This window comes from Ranitomeya imitator, chromosome 4 (genome assembly GCF_032444005.1).
Source record: "Ranitomeya imitator isolate aRanImi1 chromosome 4, aRanImi1.pri, whole genome shotgun sequence".
NCBI classification, from domain to species: domain Eukaryota; kingdom Metazoa; phylum Chordata; class Amphibia; order Anura; family Dendrobatidae; genus Ranitomeya; species Ranitomeya imitator.
In genome coordinates, this window is record NC_091285.1 from 659,281,329 (window position 1) to 659,307,268 (window position 25,940).

The 25,940-nt window shown below is 42.2% G+C and overlaps 1 protein-coding gene across 2 annotated transcripts in view; it reads left to right on the top strand.

Annotated features, from left to right (window-relative positions):
- COL5A3 (collagen type V alpha 3 chain) overlaps positions 1-25,940 on the top strand; it is a 305,521-nt gene that overhangs the window by 259,292 nt on the left and 20,289 nt on the right. For both annotated transcript variants that reach the window (XM_069767069.1, XM_069767070.1), the window contains 10 exons: positions 6,738-6,791; positions 6,875-6,928; positions 7,015-7,122; positions 7,205-7,258; positions 7,448-7,501; positions 9,744-9,851; positions 9,935-9,988; positions 10,248-10,283; positions 14,376-14,429; positions 15,090-15,345. In XM_069767069.1, the coding sequence (XP_069623170.1) occupies positions 6,738-6,791; positions 6,875-6,928; positions 7,015-7,122; positions 7,205-7,258; positions 7,448-7,501; positions 9,744-9,851; positions 9,935-9,988; positions 10,248-10,283; positions 14,376-14,429; positions 15,090-15,345 (832 nt within the window). The remainder of the gene's footprint in view (positions 1-6,737; positions 6,792-6,874; positions 6,929-7,014; positions 7,123-7,204; positions 7,259-7,447; positions 7,502-9,743; positions 9,852-9,934; positions 9,989-10,247; positions 10,284-14,375; positions 14,430-15,089; positions 15,346-25,940) is intronic.

Consider the following 25,940-nt stretch of genomic DNA (forward strand, 5'->3'; position numbering starts at 1 on the left):
GTGGTGTAGTATATAGAGGATCTGTCAGCCCTCCCGTGTGGTGTAGTATATAGAGCATCTGTCAGCTCTCCTGTGTGGTGTAGTATGTAAAGGATCTGTCAGCTCTCCTGTGTGGTGTAGTATATAGAGGATCTGTCAGCTTTCCTGTGTGATGTAGTATATAGAGGATCTGTCAACTCCCCTGTGTGGTGTAGTATATAGAAGATCTGTCAGCTCCCCTGGGTGGTGTAGTATATAGAGGATCTGTCAGCTCTCCTGTGTGGTGTAGTATATAGAGGATCTGTCAGCTCTCTTGTGTGGTGTAGTATATAGAGGATATGTCAGCTCTCCTGTGTGGTGTAGTATATAGAGGATCTGTCAGCTCTCCTGTGTGGTGTAGTATATAAAGGATCTGTCAGCTTTCCTGTGTGGTGTGTTGTGAATTCCGCTCTTGGGCTCCCTCCGGTGGTTGTAAGTGGCACTTTTGTGAGTTCTGCTCTAGGGCTCCCTCTTGTCGTTTCTAGTGGTATGGCTGCTCCTCGGAGTTAGCTGTCATCAGCTGCCTCCACTTATCGTCCGCTATTTAAGTCTGGCTCTTTCTTCAGCCTGTGCCACTTGTCAATGTTTCCTGGCTGGATTCACATCTCTGCTTGGATTCTCCTGGTTTCCTGACCAGTTCTGCAAAGTTAAGTTCTGGCTTTGCTCATTTCAGTCCACATGTTGTGGACTTATTGTTCTGTGCATTCTATATTTGTCCAGCTTGTCAGTATGGATTTTTTCTGTTAGCTGGAAGCTCTGGGAAGCAGATTTACCCTCCACACCTTTAGTCAGGTGTGGAGATTTTGTAAACTCTGTGTGGATTGTTTTGTAGTTTTTATACTGACCGCACAGTATCCTTTCCTGTCCTATCTATCAAGCTAGACTGGCCTCCTATGCTAAAATCTGATTTCATTTCTGTGTATGTTATTTTCCCCTCCTCTCTCCGTCAATATATGTGGGGGGCTATCTTTCCTTTGGGGATTTTCTCTGAGGCAAGATAGGTTTCCTGTTTCCATCTTTAGGGGAAGTTAGATCTTTGGCTGTGCCGAGGTGTCTAGGGAGCGTCAGGTACCCCCACGGCTATTTTTAGTTGCGCTGCTAGGTTCAGGGTTTGCGGTCAGTACAGATACCACCTCCTTCAGAGCTTGTCTCATGTTGTTCCTAAACCACCAGATCATAACTGTACAAGTGACCAAAAATGAATTAAATGTATCTCAAAAGAAGGAAAAGAAAGTTCTGAACCATTTTTTTTTCTGTGCTTTGGTTTGTCTTTTTTTTTTTCCTCTTGATATCTGGGTGGTTCAGGATATATGTTTTGGCATGGATGTTCAGGGTTTGTTTTCTCGTGTGGATCAACTTGCTGCAAGAGTACAGAGTATCCAGGACTATGTTGTCCAGACTCCGGCTTTAGAGCCCAGAATTCCTACTCCTGATTTGTTTTTTGGGGACAGATCCAAGTTTTTGAACTTTAAAAATAACTGCAAATTGTTTTTTGCTTTGAAACCCCGTTCTTCTGGTGATCCCATTCAGCAGGTGAAAATCATCATATCCTTGCTGCGTGGTGACCCTCAAGACTGGGCTTTTTCTCTTGAAACAGGGGATCCGGCATTATTGAATGTAGATGCATTTTTTCAAGCGCTCGGATTATTGTATGAGGAACCTAATTCTGTGGATCATGCAGAAAAAACCCTGTTGGCCTTGTGTCAAGGTCAGGAAGCGGCAGAGTTATACTGCCAGAAATTTAGAAAATGGTCTGTGCTCACTAAATGGAATGAAGAGGCTCTGGCTGCTATTTTCAGAAAAGGTCTTTCTGAAACCCTTAAAGATGTTATGGTGGGCTTTCCTACGCCTGCCGGTTTGAGCGAATCTATGTCTCTAGCCATTCAGATTGATCGGCGTCTGCGCGAGCGCAAAGCTGTGCACCATATGGCAGTATCCTCTGAGCATAGTCCTGAACCTATGCAATGTGATAGGATTTTGACTAGAATAGAACGGCAGGAATTCAGACGTCAGAATAGGCTGTGTTTTTACTGTTGTGATTTGGCTCATGTTATCTCTGATTGCCCTAAGCGTACTAAGAGAGTCGCTAGGTCTGTTACCATTAGTACTATACAGCCTAAATTTCTCTTATCTGTGACCCTGATTTGCTCATTGTCATCCTTTTCTGTCATGGCATTTGTGGATTCAGGCGCTGCCCTGAACTTAATGGACTTAGAATTCGCCAGGCGCAATGGTTTTTCCTTGCAGCCTTTGCAGAGCCCTATTCCTTTGAGGGGCATTGATGCTACACCCTTGGCTAAGGATAAACCTCAGTACTGGACACAGATGACTATGTACATGGCTCCTGCACATCAGGAAGATTGCCGTTTTCTGGTGTTGCATAACCTGCATGATGTTGTTGTGCTGGGATTTCCATGGTTACAGGAACATAATCCGGTGCTGGATTGGAAAACTATGTCGGTGACTAGTTGGGTTTGTCGAGGAGTACATAGTGACGTTCCTTTGATGTCAATTTCCTCTTCCCCCTCTTCTGAGGTCCCTGAGTTTTTGTCGGATTTCCAGGATGTATTTGATCAGCCCAAGTCCAGTTCCCTTCCTCCACATCGACGCTTCTGAGATTGGGGCAGGGGCCGTTTTGTCTCAGAGGGAGTCTGATGGTTCTTTGATGAAACCGTGTGCTTTTTCCAGAAAGTTTTTGCCTGCGGAACGCAATTATGATGTCGGCAATCGGGAGTTGTTGGCTATGAAGTGGGCGTTTGAGGAGTGGCGACATTGGCTTGAGGGAGCTAAACACCGTGTTGTGGTCCTGACCGATCATAAGAATATGATTTACCTCGAGTCGGCCAAGCGGCTGAATCCTAGACAGGCTCGATGGTCCCTGTTTTTCTCCCGTTTTGATTTTGTGGTCTCGTATCTTCCGGGATCTAAGAATGTTAAGGCTGATGCCCTCTCTAGGAGTTTTTCGCCTGATTCTCCTGGAGTCCTTGAGGCGGTTGGCATTCTTAAGGAGGGGGTGATTCTTTCTGCTATCTCCCCTGATTTGCGGCGGGTGCTTCAGGAATTTCAGGCTGATAGGCCTGACCGCTGTCCAGTGGGGAAGCTGTTTGTTCCTGATAGATGGACAAGTAAGGTAATTTCTGAGGTTCATTGTTCAGTGTTGGCTGGTCATCCTGGGATTTTTGGTACCAGAGATTTGGTTGCTAGGTCCTTTTGGTGGCCTTCCTTGTCTCGCGATGTGCGTGCTTTTGTGCAGTCCTGTGGGACTTGCGCCCGGGCCAAGCCTTGCTGTTCCCGCACTAGTGGGTTGCTTTAGCCTTTGCCGGTCCCTGAGAGGCCCTGGACGCATATTTCCATGGATTTTATTTCGGATCTTCCTGTTTCCCACAAGATGTCTGTTATCTGGGTTGTTTGTGACCGGTTCTCTAAAATGGTCCATCTGGTACCTTTGCCTAAGTTGCCTTCCTCCTCAGATCTGGTTCCATTATTTTTTCAGCATGTGGTTCGTTTGCATGGCATTCCGGAGAATATTGTGTCTGACAGAGGTTCTCAGTTTGTCTCTAGATTTTGGCGGGCCTTTTGTGCTAGGATGGGCATTGATTTGTCTTTTTCTTCGGCGTTTCATCCTCAGACTAATGGCCAAACTGAGCGAACTAATCAGACCTTGGAGGCCTATTTGAGATGCTTTGTGTCTGCTGATCAGGATGATTGGGTGTCTTTCTTGCCGTTGGCCGAGTTTGCCCTTAATAATTGGGCTAGTTCGGCTACTTTGGTTTCACCTTTCTTTTGTAATTTTGGTTTTCATCCTCGTTTTTCTTCTGGGCAGGTTGAGCTTTCTGATTGTCCTGGTGTTGATTCTGTGGTGGACAGGCTGCAGCAGATTTGGTCTCATGTGGTGGACAATTTGATGTTATCTCAGGAAAGGGCTCAACGTTTTGCTAACCGCCGTCGGCGTGTTGGTCCCCGGCTTCGTGTGGGGGATTTGGTTTGGTTGTCTTCTCGTCATGTTCCTATGAAGGTTTCTTCTCCTAAGTTTAAGCCTCGGTTTATTGGTCCTTATAAAATTTCTGAAATTATTAATCCGGTGTCTTTTCGTTTGGCTCTTCCAGCCTCTTTTGCCATTCATAATGTTTTCCATAGATCTTTGTTGCGGAGATATGTGGTGCCCGTTGTTCCCTCGGTTGACCCTCCTGCCCCGGTGTTGGTTGAGGGAGAGTTGGAATATGAGGTTGAGAAGATTTTGGATTCTCGTTTTTCGAGGCGGAGGCTTCAGTATCTTGTCAAGTGGAAGGGTTATGGCCAGGAGGATAATTCTTGGGTTGTTGCCTCTGATGTCCATGCCACCGATTTGGTTCGTGCTTTTCACTTGGCTCGTCCTGATCAGCCTGGGGGCTCTGGTGAGGGTTCGGTGACCCCTCCTCAAGGGGGGGTACTTTTGTGAATTCCGCTCTTGGGCTCCCTCCGGTGGTTGTAAGTGGCACTTTTGTGAATTCTGCTTTTGGGCTCCCTCTTGTGGTTTCTAGTGGTATGGCTGCTCCTTGGAGTTAGCTGTCATCAGCTGCCTCCACTTATCGTCTCTTCTGCTCGGCTATTTCGGCCTGGCTCTTTCTTCAGCCAGTGCCACTTGTAAATGGTTCCTGGTTGGATTCACATCTCTTTGGAGTTCCCTGTTATCCTGACCAGTTCAGCAAAGCTAAGTTTTTGCTTGCTCTTTTCTGTCCATAGATTGTGGACTTATCCATTCTGTGCTTTCTATGTTTGTCCAGCTTATCAGTGTGAATTAATTCTGTCTTACTGGAAGCTCTGGGAGGCAGATTTGCCCTCCACACCTTTAGTCAGGTGTGGAGATTTTTTGTAAGCTCTGCGTGGATTTTTGTAGTGTTTTATACTGACCGCACAGTATTCCATCCTGTCCTATCTATTTAGCTAGACTGGCCTCCTGTGCTCATCCTGGTTTCATTCTGTTTATGTCTTTTCCCTCTCCACTCACAGTCATTATTTGTGGGGGGCTAATCTATCCTTTGGGGATTTTCTCTGAGGCAAGATAACCTTCCTGCTTCTTTCTTTAGGGGTAGTTAGCTCTTAGGCTGTGACGAGATGCCTAGGGAGCGTTAGGAGCATTCCACGGCTACTTCTAGTGTTGTGTTGAGCTTAGGGACTGCGGTCAGTACAGTTACCACTTCCTTCAGAGCTCGTTCCATGTTGCTCCTAGACCACCGTATCATAACAGATGGCATTATGAGAATAGAAGATTATGGAGCAATACTGAAGCAACATTTGAAGACATCAGCCAGGAAGTTAAAGCTTGGGCGGAAAAGTGTCTTCCAAATAGACAATGACCTGAAGCATACTGACAAAATGGTAACAAAGTGGCTTAAGGATAACTTAGTCAGTGTTTTGGAGTGGCCATCACAAAGCCCTGATCTCAATCCCATTGAAAATTTATGGGCAAAGCTGAAAAGGCTGATGCGAGCAAGGTGACCTACAAACCTGGATCAGTTACACCAGTTTTGTCAGGAGGAATGGGCCCAAATTCTGACCAACTATTGTGAGAATCTTGTGGAAGGAGATCTCAAATGTCTCACCCATGTCATTCAGTTTAAGGGCAATGGTGCCAAATACTAATGAAATGTATGTAAACTTTTGACTTTGCAGTAAGTAATAATAATGCCTTAAAGCATTCTCTCTCCCTCATTATTCTCAGACTGTAAAGGCAATTAGTGGACAAATTCTGCGCTGCCAACAGAACTGAGACATATATCCCATTATGGTACAATAATGTGGTGGTTAAACAGTAAGGTGCTGGATAAACTGTAAGGTGGTGGTTAAACAGCCCTTACAGCCCATATCTCTGGAACCGTATGACGGATTAAAAAACAACAAAAAACTGAATACTTAGGAGAGCGGCGGGAATAAAACGAGCAAAACTGAACACGTTTGATCTGGTGACAGGTTCTCTTTAAAGTATCTGGTTAGCTTTAGTCTTTTCCATAAAATATCCTTTAAAGGGAACCTGTCAGCAGGAATGTGCACAGTAACCTACAGACAGTGTCAGGTCGACACCGTTATACTTATTACAATGATACCTAGTGATAAAATCCGTCTTGTAGTTGTTATAATGATTCAGTTAATGAATGATATGCTCGTGCTCCATGGCGGCCTGTGGGGGGTCTTCATGTGGTGCTCTGATTAGCTATTCATCTGTATGGCTTCTGACAGGTCACTGATCCCACACTGACCCGCTCCCTAGTTTACATAATGAATATTATATACATCTTGGGGGGGGGGGAACCTTCCGCTAGCTCCTAGTACGCTGGTGCCGGCGGTGCCGTCTTGCTAGAGAAAAAAAACATTCCTCCTCAAAGATGGCGCCACCTGCCATACACAGTTGCAGCTATCGGTAAACCCAATAATGAAAGAGGTAAATTCAAAGCCGTTACATCTGAAATCAATGCTGATAGTCCAGAGCTGGATATCCCCTAAAAAAATTAATTCCATGCTTGGCTTAATCAAATTCTATTCACGTATGACTATGAGTGTCGAACCTTAGTAGACGTGAACATACATCTGGCAAACGAACGTTGGCTGAACATCTAATACTTGTTGGCCTGTCACAGTAAATTTGGCAGGTTTGGATGACTTTTGCCTTTGTGTAGGGCCACCCTTAGGAAAAAGTCTTCCTTAAAGGTGATTGTTACATTCTCACACTTCACTCTTTCTAGGGACCACCTGGAACTCAAGGAGAACCTGGACCAACTGGTCCACCAGGCAGAAGGGTAAGTTCCAGAGTCTGTAGTGTTGGTGTTGCAGGTTTCTTCTAGAATATGCAGGATCTATACGCCTTCTTATTTCTTTTAAGGGCCAAATTGGACAAGCAGGCAAAGAAGGACGACAAGGTGAAAAAGGAGTTAAGGTATGAAGATAACCGAGCAAAAACAAAATGCTTTACACAAAAAAAGTGTAAATGGTTATATTAATTGATATTGAAATGTTTACCAGGGAGAGCCTGGTACTGAAGGTCTACCTGGAAAGACTGGACCAGTGGGGCCACAGGGATCACCAGGGAAGCCGGGATCAGTGGGTATGAGAGGCATTCCTGGACCTGCGGTGAGTAGGCACTGAAATACTTTCTAGGAAACCCTCTTTCATAATTTGAATGCAATTTATACATTATACTTTTTTTCATTAGGGAGAACCAGGATTGTTAGGGCCACCTGGTCAAACAGGACCTCCAGGACCAGAGGTAAGGACATTAATGAATAGTAATTATTGTGTGTCACTACCATTTTTTCCCCATACATTTTAGGGATTGTCAGTCCCTACGGTAAAATTTCAATAATGCTCTAATATCTCCCGTCTTCATGGTTGTTGGAATTTTTTTTTATGCTTGGTTTTTTACTCTTTGCAAACTGAAAAATATCATGCCTTACAGGGTCCGAATGGGCTGCCTGGCCTTAAAGGTGAATCCGGAAACAAAGGAGATAAGGTAGGGTTCATTACTTGTACTTGTTTATGTTGAGGGGGTCTCTGAATCGGCACTCTGTTTTTCTTAATAGTCTAAGTTGTAAGGGAAACTGGCAGAAAGTGTTCAAACAATACAGGAATGAGGCGAGGTCTCCAGAGTGAGGAATGCTGTTTGTAGTTACACTACATTTTGGCTAATAGATGATGAGGGTCCAGATCGGGAGACCCCATTTATTATCACCTTTCCAGCATATAACGCACCTGAATATCACACATTGGGGGTGGTGTATGGAATGGGCTCAGAAACCATAAAATTCCAATATATGGATATATAAAATGATTTACCTATACGATAAACACCATAAACACCACCAAAAAATCTAAATGCCAGAATTGCCATTTTTTAGTGGTCGAATGTCTATCAAAAATCACTTTAAATTTAATAACGCACTTTAAATTTTAATTAAAACACTAGCTTCATTAGTCCACCAATATCTAATCTTTCAGCAACTTTGATGCAATAGTCACATAGTAATAGAACAATTAGGGAGATCAAAACCCTATAAGTTCTAGGAATACGGTAGTTTGGCTTGTATTTCAATAAAGGTACCAATTTTAAATATTCACAAAGTACACAAAGGGTTTATACTATATTCATTATTACCTATGGGGTAATAGATGGAGCGATCTTAGGATGGAGCCGTTCTTTACTTGTGCTCCTCGTCAGGTCCTCTCGCTTTTTTCCCCTACTTGTGCTGGGCTCCACTGCACAGTCAGATAAAACTCACTTAGCTTATCACAAACAAACATGATTTTTTTCTTTTTAGCTCATGACCAGATAATTACCTTACACAGGCTATTTGTCGGGCGCAGCACCGGCTTAATGATTTACTGGCACACTAATCTCTTTGAACGGGAAGAAATCACTAAGGCACAATGGTACTAGGGATCGTACAGGGTGATAGGATAAATCTGCTTGTAGCTTCCTAGTTTCTCCTGATCTTTTACGGGAACTTCATTGAAATTTTAACCCACGAGAAGGACAGAAGGAATTCTCCTTGGTTCAGTCCAAGTGAGGATATAATGATTATTTCTCCATTGTTTTAAAAAAATCACATCACAGTTTATATAAAAGAAAAAATAAATCCAAAAGGAGAATGTTATAGTTATATTTTTATCTTTATTAATTCTACATTTTAATACATTTTTAATAAACATATGCAGGCATAGAAGGGTGTCAGCCGAATTTGTTCACCAGGAATAATTCCTCTGGTGGCGAAATTGGAAGTGAAGGGAGTAGAATGGGGATGGTTGGATCCATAAAATCAGTTCGTGTCCCGGGATCTCGCACACATTTTTTTATTTTTTATTTTTTATACCTTCCACCTTGGAATCTGAAAAAGAGGTGCAATTTAAGTATATTGTTCATCGATTATAATTATAATAGTAATGATTTACATATATGTTAAAAACAACTTGTTTCTATGTAATACGGCTTTATTTGAACTTTGACATTGCCTGTCACATGCCAGAAGACTGCTTGGCGCCGTTATTTGAATTCAGAATGTATATAAGCGGGGCAATAGTAGCATGTGTCATATCTTTGTGTGGAAACTTCCTGAAGAAGAAGCCTTTGAGCTTCGAAACGCGTTGAATAAACCACCCGAACACCCTAACAGTATATCTGGATCTATTATTTGTCGCAGCAGCGCAGATGTAATCCACATTTCATTTATTATAACGTATCAAAAATCATAACATTCTATGTACTCAAAAATGGTACCAATGAAAAATGCCGACTCAAAACCCCAAAAACAAAACCTTCACACAGCTCTATCATCAGCAAAAATGAAGACGTTATGGGTCTAAGAATATGGTGACGTAAACCACATTTTTTTTTTTTTTTTACACATTTTGGAAAATGTTTTGCACCACCTAAATATAAAAAAAGTTTATATAAATTTTGATACCGCACAGTTTTCTTTCTGCCACACAATGAATGCAGTCAGCACACAACCCTAAAAACTATGGCAGAAATTCCTCCCCTCGTCTTCTAACAAATTGTATAATAAAATACCTGAAAAACAACAAGTCATCCTATGGCTAAAGGGGCGGAAAACAAGTTATGGGATGAAAAAACGAACGCCACAAATAAACCCGGAAATTCTGAAAATGAGTTTTGTAAACTAGAAAACCCCAAACAACTTCTAATTTTTTTTGTATGCAAGTGCGAGCGAACCCTAATAATGGTTTTATTATTCCAGGGTCATGCTGGACTTATTGGACTAATAGGACCTCCAGGTGAAATGGGAGAGAAAGGAGACAAAGGACCAGCTGGAATCCAAGGTGTTCAAGGACCTAAAGGAGATCCAGTAAGTCTTACTTGATAATATTAGCCATTTCCTTCCCAGCTGTATAAGGTATTATAGTAACTTCTGCCACTTCTTGCATTAAGGGTTTGGTGGGTTCTGCTGGACCAAATGGACCTCCTGGACCACTCGGACTTTCGGTAATTACCCTTTCATTGTCTTTCATAATTTAAAACTTGAGTGATTCCCGACGGACCCTATTGTGAGTTAATGTGGTCCACTGGTGGCTATTTCAGCCCGTAATACCACAGATCTGTATTGTCTAATGACTTCCATTAGAAATGTAGGCCATGATAGGACTATGAAGATGAAGTAGCTGAACATAATACATCCGTATTGTTGTAAAAGAGAAATAGGTTTCGGTAAAATACTGTTGGTAACGCTTGAGTTGTTTTACAGGGATCTGCAGGACAAAAGGGATCCAAAGGTGCCCCGGTAAGATTTACTTTGTCTATATATCTACAACATTCTGGATGTATTATAAAATGTACATTTTTCATTATACCTGTTTGAAATTCTTTTTTTCTTGAATAACAGTCTATGTTGACTAAATTTGCAGGAAAAAAAGTTGTCAAAAACAGATGATTTTTACTTTTTGGACTGACCGTCGATTTGAAAAATATCTCAGAACAATTATTTGTTTCTAGAGATTAGCAAATTTGTTCAAGTAGAATTGAATTTTCCTCAATTTTCACAAAAATTTTGGATTCTGGAGACCACAATTTTGGTGAACGGTAGAGGTCTGGCAAAGGGTTAAAGAAAACAATTAATTAAACCTGCTGTTGTCTTCAGTCTGGGGAGACCGATTTTGAACTTTGGTATTTTTGGGGGTGTTCAAGATGCGGTTCTGAAACTTGTGGTTGACTGACTTAAATGAGTATGGGTCGGTCAGCTACGGGTTTCAGAGCCGCATCTTGAATATTTTAAAGAATATTTAAGTTCAAGGTCGGTTGTTTTTGACCGAAGACAACAGCAGGGTTACCACTCTGCTCATTTGCCCTGCCAACCCCACAGCCTGCCTTACGGTACTCCTCGCCTCTCCTTTTCACCTTCCCCTGTCACATGTATTCTCATCGATATGCTTAACTCTGCTACAGGACTTCCGGAAGTGAGTAGGTCTCTGATGTCACTGTGCCATTGCGGCATACGACGCAATGTTACGATGTGTGTTGTCACGGCAGGGCAGGGAGTTGCCCATTGTGCGACGCATTGAAAGAGGGTGAGGAAGCTGGTTAAGGAAAGATGGGAGAGGGAAGATGGTGACCCCCTCCTCACTCTCCTTATGCTGAAACCTGCACTCCCTATCGCCCTAGACAGGGCTTTTCCCATGTGCGCCATCACGTGCCTAAGTCCTGATTAACCCTGCACTTTGCCCTGGCTAGTGTGCAGGACAGTAAGACACTAGTCTTACTACTACAGTAAAGAGAACACCAAGAATAAGACAAACAGGGGAAAACACACAAATAAATGAAAATCCACAAGCTTCAAAGAAGCACAACAGTTTCTCCGAGAACACTTTCTCCAGAGCAGTCAGGCACAGAATAGTAATTCTATGGCTGGCATGGGAGGAAAAGGGAAAATGAAAGAGATGTAGTTCCAACAAGCAGCAGCTGACACAAAAGCCAGCAGAGTTACAACAAGGAACTCTTAACCCCTTCCATACCACAAGAAACCAAAAATCTGTTTAACTCGTGAATGGCCATGTAGAGGTCAAAGTGGATCTGTGCTCAGCTAATCACTGAGATCTTCTAATCCCAGACACACTACAGGTCTCAACAGAGTGCTGCACATTCGTGACATGTGTCCCCAGAAATCAAATTTTTCTGTCAAATTCGAGAGATTTGCGGAATTCTTTTCTAGGCAGCTTTGATTTTCCCGATTTGCTATGCAAAATGTGTATGACGTGATCAACTAGTTTAGTCTGATAATTTTTTTTACTCCCTGATTTGCATTTTAATCTGACATGTTAATGGTCGGACCGGTCATACAAAAGATCAGATTTTCTTTCAGCATTTCAGTCAATACTTATTTCATACTTTTGCCCAGCCTAAGATGGTCCATGGTGTCTTCTAGGACAGGTCCCCCTTCCCCAGTCCCTTTTACATGAGTAGAATGTCGGTTTGTTTATTCTCCCTTGTTTCTCTAATGATATGGAGTTATGGCTCACAGAACAAAAAGAACAACTAGGCTAAGCCTGTGGCAAGAGTTTCTAGGATTAGGCTAAATTCACCAATACAAATGAAAATTGGCTGATCGTTTGTCCTGCAGCTATCGCCCCCAACTCTCTCATACACAGGAGCACTCACTCAGCTATGGTGGAGCGGCTGCCAGACATATCTGGCGGCAGCTTATTGCTTAGAGAACAAAAAGATCAGCCATTCAGAATTGGATATGCCAGATGCCATCATATGTCGGGGGCTGCCATACACCCAAACCTGTCTGCCAAAATCAGTCAACATCAGTGAAATCAGACGATGTTTCATCTAATTTCTATGGGGGCTGTGATGCAGGGACCCCTGTAACAGGTAGGGGGCACTGCATGGTCTCCCCAGTGTGCACACAGAGGTGTATTGAGGCCATGAGAGTGCATGGCAGTTGCATGCAGGGCTGTGGTCATGTGGACAAAGTCTGGCATTGTGATGAATCAACGATATGTGTGTCGCAGAGGAGAAGACTCTGCGCTGCCAGCCTGAAGCGATGTGGTGTTCTGGGACCTCTGGTCCCACAAGTATATTGCATGTTGTGTAATAGTCATGGGAGGTTTGGCAGGGCTAGTTATGTGAGATGGGCGGGACAAACTAGCCACACACACCCACACTCCCACCCAGGCGAGTGGTTAAGGATATATAATGTGACCAGGGTGTGGGTCACATGTCCCTGTGTATGGTGGCTGTGAAGTTCCTGTTTGAAGCCTGTGTTGGAAGACCTGGGAGGAGGCTTCCTGAAGAGCATGTGGTGGGGCTTCAGACCTGGTGGCCTGGGGTGTTGGACGGAGTCCTGAAAAGTATCTAGACAGGTCACATGCTGGTGTGTTGGGTGGTCCTGGGAGTAGGACCGGACCCCTGAAAAGCGCACAGTGGAACTGTTGGGGAAGCTACCGTCCTTCGATGGGTCTGGACTGACTAGGATATGCCTCACAGGCAAGTTGGTGATTCCCGTGAGGCAGCTTTCCCAGAGGACTGACAAGGAGTCAGCAGGTGGAGCAGGAGCTCCCATCAGGTACTTGTACAGACTGTTGGTACTAGTGATATGAACTGTGTGGTAACCCATGGCAACTGGTCAGGTTTTTAGTTGATGCAAACCGTAATGTCGTATGTTGGTGCCTGTTGTACTCCAAGGACATTGGTGAAGTGTACGGCGTACGGACACCCATGGTAACTGGGCGAAGTGAGAGGCCCAGCATGTTTAGTGTCCGTGGGACAAAGCCGTGTTTGAAGTGTACAAGATAAAGCTGCAAGTTATTATCACCAGTTGGTGCCTGTTGTGTTATGAAATGTGAACTGTGCATAAGTGGGTTTATGACCCTTTAATAAACCGTATGGACTATTTTTGTGTTAAAAAATCGTGCCTGACTACGTCAATCCCGTGCCAAGTGAGTGTCCCCCAATACACTTAGTGAGAGCAATCTTACAGGGCTTTAAGACTCTATAGGAGGTTTTGGTCTTTGGATGTGGTAAAATTGTAAGTTATCTAGGCATCACACAATCTTAGCTTTCCCCCTATGGAACTTTTTTGGGAAATCGAAAGAATTCTGATGAGTGATCTGCAATGTTTTCTGTATAGGGAAACTTAGAAGCTTCTTCTGTAACCCAAACTCTTTGTATCAGCCTAGTCTTTAAATTGAGGTGAAAGAGAGCGTAGGCCGTAGATCCACCAGCACGGCTTTGCTAGAAGTATTATGTAAAGGGAAGCTATCATCAGAAAATAACCTATTGTTCAGTCAGGTTATTGCTTTACATGTATTTTTTCATAATTTATCACAGCATTTTTTTACTCTTCATATCATATTTATTAATGAAACAAAAATTGGAAATTTCATACTAGCCACTGAGTATTTTCTACACACATACTTCCTGACCTTTCTGGAAGAGTTTTCAGCAGGCTCACTATCATCAGAGGTAGGTTAACAATGAAAGGTAACACCTTACTGGAGGCAATGACACAGCTCCCCTGCTCCCTTTAGCAATGACTTTTTCACACCCTCATTAAATGCTTCATTTTAGAGTCTGTTCATTGTGACTTTCGTAATCTAAAGTATAAAAAGCTCTAATGGCCAGTGAGAAATTTGCAAGAATTTTTTTTTCATTTTTCTCATTTTAAATGCAGATTATGTAATGAAAAAAAAAAGAAACACTGCCAAAAATAAAAAGAAAATACGTGTAACCCGAAACTTTGACTTAAAAAGGTTATTTTCTGATGATAGCTTCCTTTTAGGACTTTTGTTATCTAAAAATCCATTTTTATCAAATCAGCTTGTAAAATAATGAATGTGATTAATAGCTGCTAATGGATAATGTCCTTCTTTAGGGACCTATAGGTATGAGAGGAGACCCCGGACAACCCGGCCCTCCTGGACCAGCAGTAAGTCTATCTGGATTTTGGTTATAATTTTGTAAAAGTTGATAATGAAACTGAAAAATTTTTTTTAGACAAAAGAAAAATATTACTTAGAAGGGTTTTCTAATGCTAAATTTAATGATGACCCCAATCGACCTTATTCTATATGTTCTGATGCCCAACTTTGTTTTCTTTTTTACCACCACCTCCTGTTTCTTGACTACCTGGAAGGGCAGATTCGCGACTGCTTCTCCCACCAAACCCATGATGCGTAATTACGCTTTCTGCTCCTAGCCACTAATTACTCTTCTCCTCCTGGTGTCACATCTCATGTGGCGTCAGCTTGATTAATAAGCTTGATCTGCTGGAGAAAAACTACTTCTGCGCATATGGTGGACGCAAATCGTAGCTTTTCAGCGCATGCGCAGACGAAGCAGTTTGTCTCCTGCACATCAGTCCCATCGATCAAGTTGACTTCACTAGGGTCGAACCGACCACTGAAGAAACAGAATATAGAGCTCAATGGTTGGGACGTTGGATCAATAAGCAGATAGTAAGTACATTGGACACTGTCTGCTCAGCATATGATAGGGAAAATTGTAATGTCTCAGAAACGGTCCTCATTACAAAACTACCTATAACACCTTAGATGCAACAGCAGTCATGCAATATTATTGATAACAGGGTCGTCCAGCGCAAACCATACAACCCCTCCCATACGAGACATACGATGGCACAAGAAAACGACGGCGCCACTCTGACAGAGTGCAGGCGGATGAGGGACTCACAGATTATATGGCTGACGGCATGGAAGAAGTTTACGCCACGATAGGATCCTTGAAGGTAGAGGTAGAGCAGATGAGGTGGCCAGTGGGGTCCAAAGAAAGCCCAGCAAGAACATGCAAGGAGCTCCAGATGTGTCATCCCAAATACAAGGATGGTGAGTAATGCCAAATATTGTCCTATAGTATGGAATGAAAGAAGGAATGGGAGGAGATATAGGGAGGATATATGGAGTAATAGGAGGAGATATAGGAGGATATATGGAGTAATAGGAGGAGATATAGGGAGGATATATGGAGTAATAGGAGGAGATATAGGAGGATATATGGAGTAATAGAAGGAGATATAGGAGGATATATGGAGTAATAGGAGGAGATATAGGAGGATATATGGAGTAATAGGGGGAGATATAGGAGGATATATGGAGTAATAGGAGGAGATATAGGGAGGATATATGGAGTAATAGGAGGAGATATAGGAGGATATATGGAGTAATAGGGGGAGATATAGGAGGATATATGGAGTAATAGGAGGAGATATAGGAGGATATATGGAGTAATAGGGGGAGATATAGGAGGATATATGGAGTAATAGGAGGAGATATAGGGGGATATATGGAGTAATAGGGGGAGATATAGGAGGATATATGGAGTAATAGGAGGAGATATAGGGGGATATATGGAGTAATAGGAGGAGATATAGGAGGATATATGGAATAATAGGAGGAGATATAGGGGGATATATGGAGTAATAGGAGGAGATATAGGGGGATATATGGAGTAATAGGGGGAGATATAGGAGGATATATGGAGTAATAGGAGGAGATATAGGGGGATATATGGAGTAATAGGAGGAGATATAGGGGGATATATGGAGTAATAGGGGGAGATATAGGAGGATATATGGAGTAATAGGAGGAGATATAGGGAGGATATATGGAGTAATAGGAGGAGATATAGGAGGATATATGGAGTAATAGGAGGAGATATAGGAGGATATATGGAGTAATAGGAGGAGATATAGGAGGATATATGGAGTAATAGGAGGAGATATAGGGGAAGATATATGGAGTAATAGGAGGAGATATAGGGAGGATATATGGAGTAATAGGAGGAGATATAGGAGGATATATGGAGTAATAGGAGGAGATATAGGAGGATATATGGAGTAATAGGAGGAGATATAGGAGGATATATGGGGTAATAGGAGGAGATATAGGAGGATATATGGAGTAATAGGAGGAGATATAGGAGGATATATGGAGTAATAGGAGGAGATATAGGAGGATATATGGAGTAATAGGAGGAGATATAGGAGGATATATGGAGTAATAGGAGGAGATATAGGAGGATATATGGAGTAATAGGAGGAGATATAGGAGGATATATGGAGTAATAGGGGGAGATATAGGAAGATATATGGAGTAATAGGAGGAGATATAGGGGGATATATGGAGTAATAGGAGGAGATATAGGGAGGATATATGGAGTAATAGGAGGAGATATAGGAGGATATATGGAGTAATAGGAGGAGATATAGGAGGATATATGGGGTAATAGGAGGAGATATAGGAGGATATATGGAGTAATAGGAGGAGATATAGGGGGATATATGGAGTAATAGGAGGAGATATAGGAGGATATATGGGGTAATAGGAGGAGATATAGGGAGGATATATGGAGTAATAGGAGGAGATATAGGAGGATATATGGAGTAATAGGAGGAGATATAGGAGGATATATGGGGTAATAGGAGGAGATATAGGAGGATATATGGGGTAATAGGAGGAGATATAGGGGGATATGGGGAGTAATAGGAGGAGATATAGGGGGATATATGGAGTAATAGGAGGAGATATAGGAGGATATATGGAGTAATAGGAGGAGATATAGGAGGATATATGGAGTAATAGGAGGAGATATAGGAGGATATATGGAGTAATAGGAGGAGATATAGGAGGATATATGGGGTAATAGGAGGAGATATAGGAGGATATATGGAGTAATAGGAGGAGATATAGGAGGATATATGGGGTAATAGGAGGAGATATAGGAGGATATATGGAGTAATAGGAGGAGATATAGGGGGATATATGGAGTAATAGGAGGAGATATAGGGAGGATATATGGAGTAATAGGAGGAGATATAGGAGGATATATGGAGTAATAGGAGGAGATATAGGAGGATATATGGGGTAATAGGAGGAGATATAGGGGGATATAGGGAGTAATAGGAGGAGATATAGGGGGATATGGGGAGTAATAGGAGGAGATATAGGGGGATATATGGAGTAATAGGAGGAGATATAGGAGGATATATGGAGTAATAGGAGGAGATATAGGAGGATATATGGAGTAATAGGAGGAGATATAGGAGGATATATGGGGTAATAGGAGGAGATATAGGAGGATATATGGGGTAATAGGAGGAGATATAGGGGGATATATGGGGTAATAGGAGGAGATATAGGGGGATATATGGAGTAATAGGAGGAGATATAGGAGGATATATGGAGTAATAGGAGGAGATATAGGAGGATATATGGAGTAATAGGGGGAGATATAGGAGGATATATGGAGTAATAGGAGGAGATATAGGAGGATATATGGGGTAATAGGAGGAGATATAGGGAGGATATATGGGGTAATAGGAGGAGATATAGGAGGATATATGGAGTAATAGGAGGAGATATAGGAGGATATATGGAGTAATAGGAGGAGATATAGGAGGATATATGGAGTAATAGGAGGAGATATAGGAGGATATATGGAGTAATAGGAGGAGATATAGGAGGATATATGGAGTAATAGGAGGAGATATAGGAGGATATATGGGGTAATAGGAGGAGATATAGGGGGATATATGGAGTAATAGGAGGAGATATAGGAGGATATATGGGGTAATAGGAGGAGATATAGGAGGATATATGGAGTAATAGGAGGAGATATAGGGGGATATATGGAGTAATAGGAGGAGATATAGGAGGATATATGGAGTAATAGGAGGAGATATAGGGAGGATATATGGAGTAATAGGAGGAGATATAGGAGGATATATGGAGTAATAGGAGGAGATATAGGAGGATATATGGAGTAATAGGGGGAGATATAGGAGGATATATGGAGTAATAGGAGGAGATATAGGAGGATATATGGGGTAATAGGAGGAGATATAGGGAGGATATATGGGGTAATAGGAGGAGATATAGGAGGATATATGGAGTAATAGGAGGAGATATAGGAGGATATATGGAGTAATAGGAGGAGATATAGGAGGATATATGGAGTAATAGGAGGAGATATAGGGAGGATATATGGAGTAATAGGAGGAGATATAGGGGGATATATGGAGTAATAGGAGGAGATATAGGAGGATATATGGAGTAATAGGAGGAGATATAGGAGGATATATGGAGTAATAGGAGGAGATATAGGAGGATATATGGGGTAATAGGAGGAGATATAGGAGGATATATGGAGTAATAGGAGGAGATATAGGGAGGATATATGGAGTAATAGGAGGAGATATAGGAGGATATATGGAGTAATAGGAGGAGATATAGGGGGATATATGGAGTAATAGGAGGAGATATAGGAGGATATATGGAGTAATAGGAGGAGATATAGGAGGATATATGGGGTAATAGGAGGAGATATAGGAGGATATATGGAGTAATAGGAGGAGATATAGGAGGATATATGGGGTAATAGGAGGAGATATAGGAGGATATATGGAGTAATAGGAGGAGATATAGGAGGATATATGGAGTAATAGGAGGAGATATAGGAGGATATATGGAGTAATAGGAGGAGATATAGGGAGGATATATGGAGTAATAGGAGGAGATATAGGAGGATATATGGAGTATTAGGAGGAGATATAGGAGGATATATGGTGTATTGGAGGTGATATAGGGGGATATATGGTGTAATAGGAGGAGATATAGGAGGATATATGGAGTAATAGGAGGAGATATAGGAGGATATATGGAGTATTAGGAGGAGATATAGGAGGATATATGGAGTAATAGGAGGAGATATAGGGAGGATATATGGAGTAATAGGGGGAGATATAGGAGGATATATGGGGTTATAGGGGGAGATATAGGGAGGTTATATGGAGTAATAGGAGGAGATATAGGAGGATATATGGAGTAATAGGAGGAGATATAGGGAGGATATATGGAGTAATAGGAGGAGATATAGGAGGATATATGGAGTAATAGGAGGAGATATAGGGGGATATATGGAGTAATAGGAGGAGATATAGGAGGATATATGGAGTAATAGGTGGAGATATAGGTGGATATATGGGTGTATTGGAGTTTGGGGTGATATGGGTTTGGGGATGGTGGTATTTGGTGTAATAGGAGGAGATTTAGGGAGGATATATGGGAGTAATAGGAGGAGATATAGGGAGGATATATGGAGTAATAGGAGGAGATATAGGAGGGATATATGGAGTAATAGGGGGAGATATAGGAGGATATAGGGAGTAATAGGAGGAGTATAGGGGGATTGGGGATATATGGGGTAATAGGAGGAGATATAGGAGGATATATGGAGTAATAGGAGGAGATATAGGAGGATATATGGGGTAATAGGAGGAGATATAGGAGGATATATGGAGTAATAGGAGGAGATATAGGAGGATATATGGAGTAATAGGAGGAGATATAGGAGGATATATGGAGTAATAGGAGGAGATATAGGGGAGGATATATGGAGTAATAGGAGGAGATATAGGGAGGATATATGGAGTAATAGGAGGAGATATAGGGAGGATATATGGAGTAATAGGAGGAGATATAGGGAGTATATGGAGTAATAGGAGGAGATATAGGAGGATATATGGAGTAATAGGAGGAGATATAGGAGGATATATGGAGTAATAGGAGGAGATATAGGGAGGATATATGGAGTAATAGGAGGAGATATAGGGAGGATATATGGAGTAATAGGAGGAGATATAGGGGAGGATATATGGAGTAATAGGAGGAGATATAGGAGGATATATGGAGTAATAGGAGGAGATTATAGGAGGATATATGGGGTAATAGGAGGAGATATAGGAGGATATATGGAGTAATAGGAGGAGATATAGGAGGATATATGGAGTAATAGGAGGAGATATAGGAGGATATATGGGGTAATAGGAGGAGATATAGGAGGATATATGGAGTAATAGGAGGAGATATAGGAGGATATATGGAGTAATAGGAGGAGATATAGGAGGATATATGGAGTAATAGGAGGAGATATAGGGAGGATATATGGAGTAATAGGAGGAGATATAGGGAGGATATATGGAGTAATAGGAGGAGATATAGGAGGATATATGGAGTAATAGGAGGAGATATAGGAGGATATATGGAGTAATAGGAGGAGATATAGGGAGGATATATGGAGTAATAGGAGGAGATATAGGGAGGATATATGGAGTAATAGGAGGAGATATAGGGGAGGATATATGGAGTAATAGGAGGAGATATAGGAGGATATATGGAGTAATAGGAGGAGATATAGGGAGGATATATGGAGTAATAGGAGGAGATATAGGAGGATATATGGGTAATAGGAGGAGATATAGGAGGATATATGGAGTAATAGGAGGAGATATAGGGAGGATTATGGAGTAATAGGAGGAGATATAGGGGGATATATGGAGTAATAGGAGGAGATATAGGAGGATATATGGAGTAATAGGAGGAGATATAGGAGGATATATGGAGTAATAGGAGGAGATATAGGAGGATATATGGAGTAATAGGAGGAGATATAGGAGGATATATGGAGTAATAGGAGGAGATATAGGAGGATTTATGGAGTAATAGGAGGAGATATAGGAGGATATATGGAGTAATAGGAGGAGATATAGGAGGATATATGGAGTAATAGGAGGAGATATAGGGGGATATATGGAGTAATAGGAGGAGATATAGGAGGATATATGGAGTAATAGGAGGAGATATAGGGAGGATATATGGAGTAATAGGAGGAGATATAGGAGGATATATGGAGTAATAGGAGGAGATATAGGAGGATATATGGAGTAATAGGAGGAGATATAGGGAGGATATATGGAGTAATAGGAGGAGATATAGGAGGATATATGGAGTAATAGGAGGAGATATAGGAGGATATATGGAGTAATAGGAGGAGATATAGGGAGGATATATGGAGTAATAGGAGGAGATATAGGAGGATATATGGAGTAATAGGAGGAGATATAGGAGGATATATGGAGTAATAGGAGGAGATATAGGGAGGATATATGGAGTAATAGGAGGAGATATAGGAGGATATATGGAGTAATAGGAGGAGATATAGGAGGATATATGGAGTAATAGGAGGAGATATAGGGAGGATATATGGAGTAATAGGAGGAGATATAGGAGGATATATGGAGTAATAGGAGGAGATATAGGAGGATATATGGAGTAATAGGAGGAGATATAGGAGGATATATGGAGTAATAGGAGGAGATATAGGAGGATATATGGAGTAATAGGAGGAGATATAGGAGGATATATGGGGTAATAGGAGGAGATATAGGAGGATTTATGGATAATAGGAGGAGATATAGGGGATATATGGGTATAGGAGGAGATATAGGAGGATATATGGAGTAATAGGAGGAGATATAGGAGGATATATGGAGTAATAGGAGGAGATATAGGAGGATATATGGAGTAATAGGAGGAGATATAGGAGGATATATGGGAGTAATAGGAGGAGATATAGGAGGATATATGGAGTAATAGGAGGAGATATAGGAGGATATATGGAGTAATAGGAGGAGATATAGGAGGATATATGGAGTAATAGGAGGAGATATAGGAGGATATATGGAGTAATAGGAGGAGATATAGGAGGATATATGGAGTAATAGGAGGAGATATAGGAGGATATATGGAGTAATAGGAGGAGATATAGGAGGATATATGGAGTAATAGGAGGAGATATAGGGAGGATATATGGAGTAATAGGAGGAGATATAGGGAGGATATATGGAGTAATAGGAGGAGATATAGGAGGATATATGGAGTAATAGGAGGAGATATAGGAGGATATATGGAGTAATAGGAGGATATAGGAGGATATATGGAGTAATAGGAGGAGATATAGGAGGATATATGGAGTAATAGGAGGAGATATAGGAGGATATATGGAGTAATAGGTGAGTTTGAGGAGGTTTGGTGTAGGTGGTGATTGGTGGGTGTAGGGGTTATTGGGTAATGGGAGATATAGGAGGATATATGGAGTAATAGGAGGAGATATTGGAGGATATATGGAGTAATAGGAGGAGATATAGGGAGGATATATGGAGTAATAGGAGGAGATATAGGGAGGATATATGGGTATAGGAGGATATAGGAGGATATATGAGTAATAGGAGGAGATATAGGAGGATATATGGAGTAATAGGAGGAGATATAGGAGGATATATGGGTAATAGGAGGAGTTATTGGAGGTTTATGGTGTATTGGAGGTGATTTGGTGGATTTTGGAGTAATAGGAGGAGATATAGGAGGATATATGGTGTAATTGGGGAGTTTAGGAGGTTTGGAGTATTGGTGGAGTTTGGTGGTTATGGTGTTTAGGAGGAGATATTGGTGGTTATTGGGTAATAGGTGGAGATATAGGGAGGATATATGGTGTAATAGGAGGAGATATTGGGAGGATTTATGGGTATTGGAGGGTGTTTTGGTGTTTGGTGGATTTGGTGGTGTTTGGGTGTTTTGTGGTGTGTTGTGGGGTGGTTATGGTGTATTGGAGGAGATATAGGAGGATATATGGAGTAATAGGAGGAGATATAGGAGGATATATGGAGTAATAGGAGGAGATATAGGGAGGATATATGGAGTAATAGGAGGAGATATAGGAGGATATATGGAGTAATAGGAGGAGATATAGGGAGGATATATGGAGTAATAGGAGGAGATATAGGAGGATATATGGAGTAATAGGAGGAGATATAGGAGGATATATGGAGTAATAGGAGGAGATATAGGGAGGATATATGGAGTAATAGGAGGAGATATAGGAGGATATATGGAGTAATAGGAGGAGATATAGGAGGATATATGGAGTAATAGGAGGAGATATAGGAGGATATATGGAGTAATAGGAGGAGATATAGGAGGATATATGGAGTAATAGGAGGAGATATAGGGAGGATATATGGAGTAATAGGAGGAGATATAGGAGGATATATGGAGTAATAGGAGGAGATATAGGGAGGATATATGGAGTAATAGGAGGAGATATAGGAGGATATATGGAGTAATAGGAGGAGATATAGGAGGATATATGGAGTAATAGGAGGAGATATAGGAGGATATATGGAGTAATAGGAGGAGATATAGGAGGATATATGGAGTAATAGGAGGAGATATAGGAGGATATATGGAGTAATAGGAGGAGATATAGGAGGATATATGGTGTAATAGGAGGAGATATAGGAGGATATATGGAGTAATAGGAGGAGATATAGGAGGATATATGGAGTAATAGGAGGGTTAGGAGGATATATGGGTAATAGGAGATATAGGAGGATATATGGAGTAATAGGAGGAGATATAGGAGGATATATGGAGTAATAGGAGGAGATATAGGAGGATATATGGAGTAATAGGAGGAGATATAGGGAGGATATATGGAGTAATAGGAGGAGATATAGGAGGATATATGGAGTAATAGGAGGAGATATAGGGAGGATATATGGAGTAATAGGAGGAGATATAGGAGGATATATGGAGTAATAGGAGGAGATATAGGAGGATATATGGAGTAATAGGAGGAGATTAGGAGGATATATGGAGTAATAGGAGGAGATATAGGAGGATATATGGAGTAATAGGAGGAGATATAGGAGGATATATGGAGTAATAGGAGGAGATATAGGGGATATATGGAGTAATAGGAGGAGATATAGGAGGATATATGGAGTAATAGGAGGAGATATAGGAGGATATATGGAGTAATAGGAGGAGATATAGGAGGATATATGGAGTAATAGGAGGAGATATAGGAGGATATATGGTGTAATAGGAGGAGATATAGGAGGATATATGGAGTAATAGGAGTGTTTTTGGGGTGTTATGGTGTTTTGGTGGTGTTTGGGGTGATTTGGTGTTTTGGTGTGTTTGGTGGTTTTGGTGGTTTTGGTGGTGTTTGGTGGTGTTGGTGTTGTGGTTGTTGGTGGTGTTGTGGTGGTTTGGTGGTAGTGTTGGTTTGGAGTTTTGGTGGTGTTTTGGTGGATGTGGTGTTTGGTGGTGATTGGTGGTTTTTGGTGTATTGGAGGGTGTTTTGGGGATTTGGAGTTTGGTGGTGTTTGGGGTGTTGTGGTGTTGTGGTGGTGTTTGGTGGTTTTTGGTGGTTTGTGGGTTTGGTTTGTGGTGTTTGTGGGTGAGTGTGGGGGTTTTTGGTGGTTTGGTGGTGTTTTGGTGGTTGAGTTGGTGTGTTGGTGTGTTTTGTGGTGTTTGTGGGTGGTGTTTGGTGGTTTTGTGGGTGTTTTGGGTGTTTTGGGTGGTGTGTTTGGTGGAGTGTTGGTGTTTGGTGGTTGTGTGGTGTGTTGTGGGTGGTTTGTGGTGTTTGTTGGTGTGTGTGGGTGTTTTTGTGGTGTTTTGGTGGTTGTGTGGTGTTGTGTGTGGGTTTGTGGTGGTTTGGTGGGGTTTTGGTGTTTGTGGGTGTTTGTGGGGTGGTTGTGGTGGTGTTTTGTGGTGTTTGTGGGTGTTTTTGGTGTGTGTTGGGTGGTGTTGGTGGTTGTGGTGGTTTTTGGGTGGTTGTTGGGTGTGTTTTGGTGGTGTTGTGTGTGGTGTGTTTGGAGGTTTGTGGTGTGTTTGTGTGGTGTGTTGTGGGTGTTGTGTGTTGGTGGTGTGTGGGTGGTGTGTGGTGTTGTGGTGGTTGTGTGTGTTGTGGTGGTTGTGTGTTGTGTGTGGGTGTGTGTGGGTGTGTTGGTGGTGTTTGTGGTGGTGTTTGTGGTGGTGTGTGGTGGGTTGTTGTGGTGTGTTGTGTGGGTGGTTTGTGGTGGTTGTGGTGGTGTGTTTGGTGGTGTGTGGGTGGTTGTGGTGTGTGTGGTGGTGTTGTGGTGGTTGTGTTGGTGTTTGGTGGTTTGTGGTTGTTTGGGTGTTGTGGGGGTTTGTGTTTTGGTGGTGTTTGTGGTGTTTGTGGTGTTTTGGTGGTGTGTGGTGTTGTGGGTGGTTGTGGTGGTGTGTTTGGTGTGTGTTGGGTGTGTTTGTGTGTTGTGGGTGGTGTTGGTGGTTTGGTGTTTGTGTGGTGTGTGTGGGGTGTTGTGGTGTTGTTGGTGGTTGTGGGTGTTGTGTGGTGTGTGTGTGTGTGTGGGTGGTTGTGGGTGTGTTGTGTGTTGGGTGTGTGTGGGTGGGTTGTGTGGTGTTGGGTGGTTGTGTGTTGTGTGGTGTGTGGGTGGTGTTGTGGGTGTTGTGTGGTGTGTGTGGTGGTTTGTGTTGTTGTGTGGTGTGTGTGGGTGGTGTGTGGTGGTGTGTGGTGTGTGTGGTGGTTGGTGGTTGTTTGTGGGGGGTGTGTGGGTGTTGTTTGGTGTGGTGTGGTGGGGTGTGTGGGTGTTGTTGGTGTGTGTGTGGGTGTGTGTTGGTGTGTGGTGTGGGTGTGTTGTGGGGTGTGTGTGGGTGGTTGTGTGTGGGTGGGGTGTTGTGGGTGGGGGTGGTGTGGTTGTGGTGGGGTGTTTGGGGTGTTGTGGGTTTGTGGGGTGGGGGGTGTGTGGGGTGTTGTG